The 3102-nt window shown below is 57.0% G+C and overlaps 1 protein-coding gene across 1 annotated transcript; it reads left to right on the top strand.

Moving 5' to 3' along the window:
- The first annotated feature begins 601 nt into the window (after window positions 1-601).
- On the top strand, window positions 602-2851 carry LOC119340140 (COBRA-like protein 10). Its single transcript, XM_037612042.1, has 2 exons — window positions 602-1196; window positions 1277-2851. The coding sequence occupies exons 1-2, from the start codon at window positions 602-604 to the stop codon at window positions 2704-2706; spliced, it is 2025 nt and encodes a 674-aa protein (XP_037467939.1). The 3' UTR covers window positions 2707-2851.
- Window positions 2852-3102: the final 251 nt, after the last annotated feature.

Here is a 3102-nt window from a genome sequence, read left to right as displayed (position 1 = left end):
CATGCCGTAATTTTGCAAGCGAGGAAAAAATTGAAAGCTAGGAGTATAATTTATTCAACTAATGAAATAGAGTTGAAAGTGATTCATGCATTTGATCAATGTCTGTACTCAAATTGACTCATTTTTATGTTAATTTTTTTTGATAAGATTTTTATGTCAATTTTACTTTAGGTTATAGAACTGGGAACGTTATAATGTGTTCCGTGTTTTCGGATAGTTATTATAGGTGCCAAAGTTTCCCCATCTTGCCATAATTTTTTTGGTCCGGGTTTGTTTGAATCCTGGTTCCGCCACTGCCAACCGCGGCGGCCCGGCGACCAATTCCGGCCATTTGACATGGTCTCCCATCTTGCTCTGAACAAACGACCCAAAACGACCGCAGCCATCAACGCAGCACGCCTCCGACCTCCTAAATTCTGCATGCCTAATTATACCCTCTTTCCACCTCCTCCTCCATTGGAGCGCCTTTGCTTCCCACCATTCCTGGCCTCACCCCTCGAGCGAGCGAGCGAGCCCTTCTTGTCTCGATCGCTCCCACGCTAGCCAGCTCGATCGGGCGACGGCGCGTGGCATTAGTCCTGGATCGATCGAGCTAAATAAAATGACCAAGGCAGCGCCTATGCCGCCCCGGCGGCGGCGATGGCCGGCGTACTTGCTCGCCGCCGCGGTCGTCCTTGCCGTCGTCACCGCCGCGCGGGCGCAGGATTACAATAATGGCGATGACGAGGAGGAGAAGCCTAAGCCGCAGCTCAAGGCGCAGGAGGCGTGCAACGGCGCGTTCCTGTCGTACACGTTCATTGAGCGCACCAAGGAGTTCCCGCACCTCAAGAATGCGACGGCGCAGGCGTACGCGTTCAAGGCGCAGGCCACGGTGCTCAACACCATGACGACGGACCTCAAGGCGTGGCAGATGTTCGTCGGGTTCCAGCAGCAGGAGATCCTCGTGTCCGTCAGCGGCGCCGTGCTCCTCGACGGCACCGACTTCCCCGCCAACGTCTCCGGCGGCGTTACATTTGCGGGATACCCGATGGCCGACCTCCTCAACTCCATCGACACCGCCGGCGACCTGACGCAGATACAGGTCCAGATGGACATCACCGGCACGCAGTTCGGCGTCAAGCCCCCCGGCAAGCCCATGCCCAAGACCATCAAGCTCACCAATCCCGGCTACCGATGCCCCGCGCCCACCCACAAAGGTACGCAGTGCTCCGCCATGACTTACCAAAATCGCAGCATGCAATGCATGCGTGCTTAAACTTACACAATGTGGGTGCAGATAGCGTGATGTACGTGTGCTGCGTCAAGGACCCCAAGTTCAAGGCGAAGAAGGCCAACAGCACGCGGTACCTGCCACGGCAGAAGGCCGACCTGACCATGGCGTACGACGTGCTGACGTCGTACGGCAACAAGTACGTCGCGCAGGTGACCATCGACAACTGGAGCCCCATGAGCCGGCTGGACAACTGGAACCTCACCTGGGAGTGGAAGCGCGGCGAGTTCATCGAGAAGATGCGCGGCGCCTACACGCTGCTCAAGGAAGGCCCCGCCTGCGTCTACAGCCCGGCGGCGAGCTACTACAAGGACTTCGACTTCACGCCCGTGTACAACTGCGAGAAGCGGCCGGTCATCGTCGACCTCCCGCCGGACCGGGAGAAGGACAACGACGTGGGCAACCTGCCCTTCTGCTGCAAGAACGGCACGCTGCTGCCGCCCATCATGGACGAGTCCAAGTCGCGGGCCATCTTCCAGCTCACGGTGTTCAAGATGCCGCCGGACCTCAACCGGACGGCGCTCTACCCGCCGTCCAACTGGAAGATCACCGGGAAGCTCAACCCGCACTACGTGTGCCGGCAGCCCATCCGGGTGAGCCCCATGGAGTTCCCAGACGGGTCGGGGCTCATGTCGACGACCCCCGCCGTGGCGTCGTGGCAGGTGGCGTGCCACATGACCCGCCCCAAGAAGCGCGCCTCCAAGTGCTGCGTCTCCTTCTCGGCCTACTACAACGACTCCACGGTGCCCTGCAACACCTGCGCCTGCGGCTGCGGCAACGACACCGCCACGTGCGACGCGGACGCCCACCCCATCCTGCTGCCGTCGGAGGCCATGCTCGTGCCCTTCGACAACCGCACGGCCAAGGCCCGGGCGTGGGCCAAGATCAAGCACTGGCGCGTGCCCAACCCGATGCCCTGCGGCGACAACTGCGGCGTCAGCATCAACTGGCACGTCATGAACAACTACAAGTCCGGCTGGTCGGTGCGCATGACCATCTTCAACTGGCAGGACTACACGTTCAAGAACTGGTTCGCCGCAGTCAAAATGGGCCAGCACTATGGCGGCTACGAGAACGTCTACTCCTTCAATGGTACCAGGCTGGACGCGCCCTTCAACAACACCATATTCATGCAGGCCCTGCCGGGGCTTGAATTCCTTGAGCCCATCACCGACGGCAGAACGTCGGCGTACCCGAGGCTGCCCGGGAAGCAGCAGTCCGTCATCTCGTTCAAGAAGAAGGACGTGCCAAACATCAACATCCCCAAAGGAGGAGGCTTCCCCAAGCGGGTGTACTTCGACGGCGAGGAGTGCGCGCTCCCCCACAAGTTACCGTCGAGTGCACGCCGGCGGGCAGGGGCTCCCAGCCTCTTGCAGGCTGTCACCGGGGTGGTTCTTGTGGTGATTGTTGCTCTTGTGGACTCCTCGTGCTTATGATCTGTGAAAATCTCTGGGGATTGTATCATTGTATAGAGATTTGTGTTAGGGTGCTACATCTGCTGAACATTTTTATTTGGTGGTTGGGGGATATATTTTCACTTCAATTCAGATGTTACAGTGACCCCCAAACGAAGGAATTGCTCTCGAGCAACTACAGACTTACACTTTACATATACTTCAGGTGACTGAAAAAATTATTATGGTCAGTCGATTTTCCAAAGTGTGCACACACCCGTACACTACTGCATGCATGCAGCAGAGCTAGTGCGTACATGCAGCCATTGAGAGCATTAATGGTGCATGCATGTTTGTGGAGAGTAATTAAGATCAACCCAACGACCTCATTTTAGTTTGAATTTAGCAACATCTTTTTATGAATTTTGTCTATCATGT

Source organism: Triticum dicoccoides, chromosome 7B (genome assembly GCF_002162155.2).
Source record: "Triticum dicoccoides isolate Atlit2015 ecotype Zavitan chromosome 7B, WEW_v2.0, whole genome shotgun sequence".
NCBI lineage: Eukaryota > Viridiplantae > Streptophyta > Magnoliopsida > Poales > Poaceae > Triticum > Triticum dicoccoides.
The sequence above is the reverse complement of the archived record's forward strand: the minus strand, read 5'-3'. Positions and strand labels throughout refer to the sequence as shown.

Bases quoted from the DNA above. Each gene is read 5' to 3' on its own strand.
- LOC119340140 (XM_037612042.1), top strand. From the start codon at position 602: ATGACCAAGGCAGCGCCTATGCCGCCCCGGCGGCGGCGATGGCCGGCG. The intron at 1,197-1,276 runs GTACGCAGTGCT...ATGTGGGTGCAG, and splicing joins CCCCGCGCCCACCCACAAAG to ATAGCGTGATGTACGTGTGC.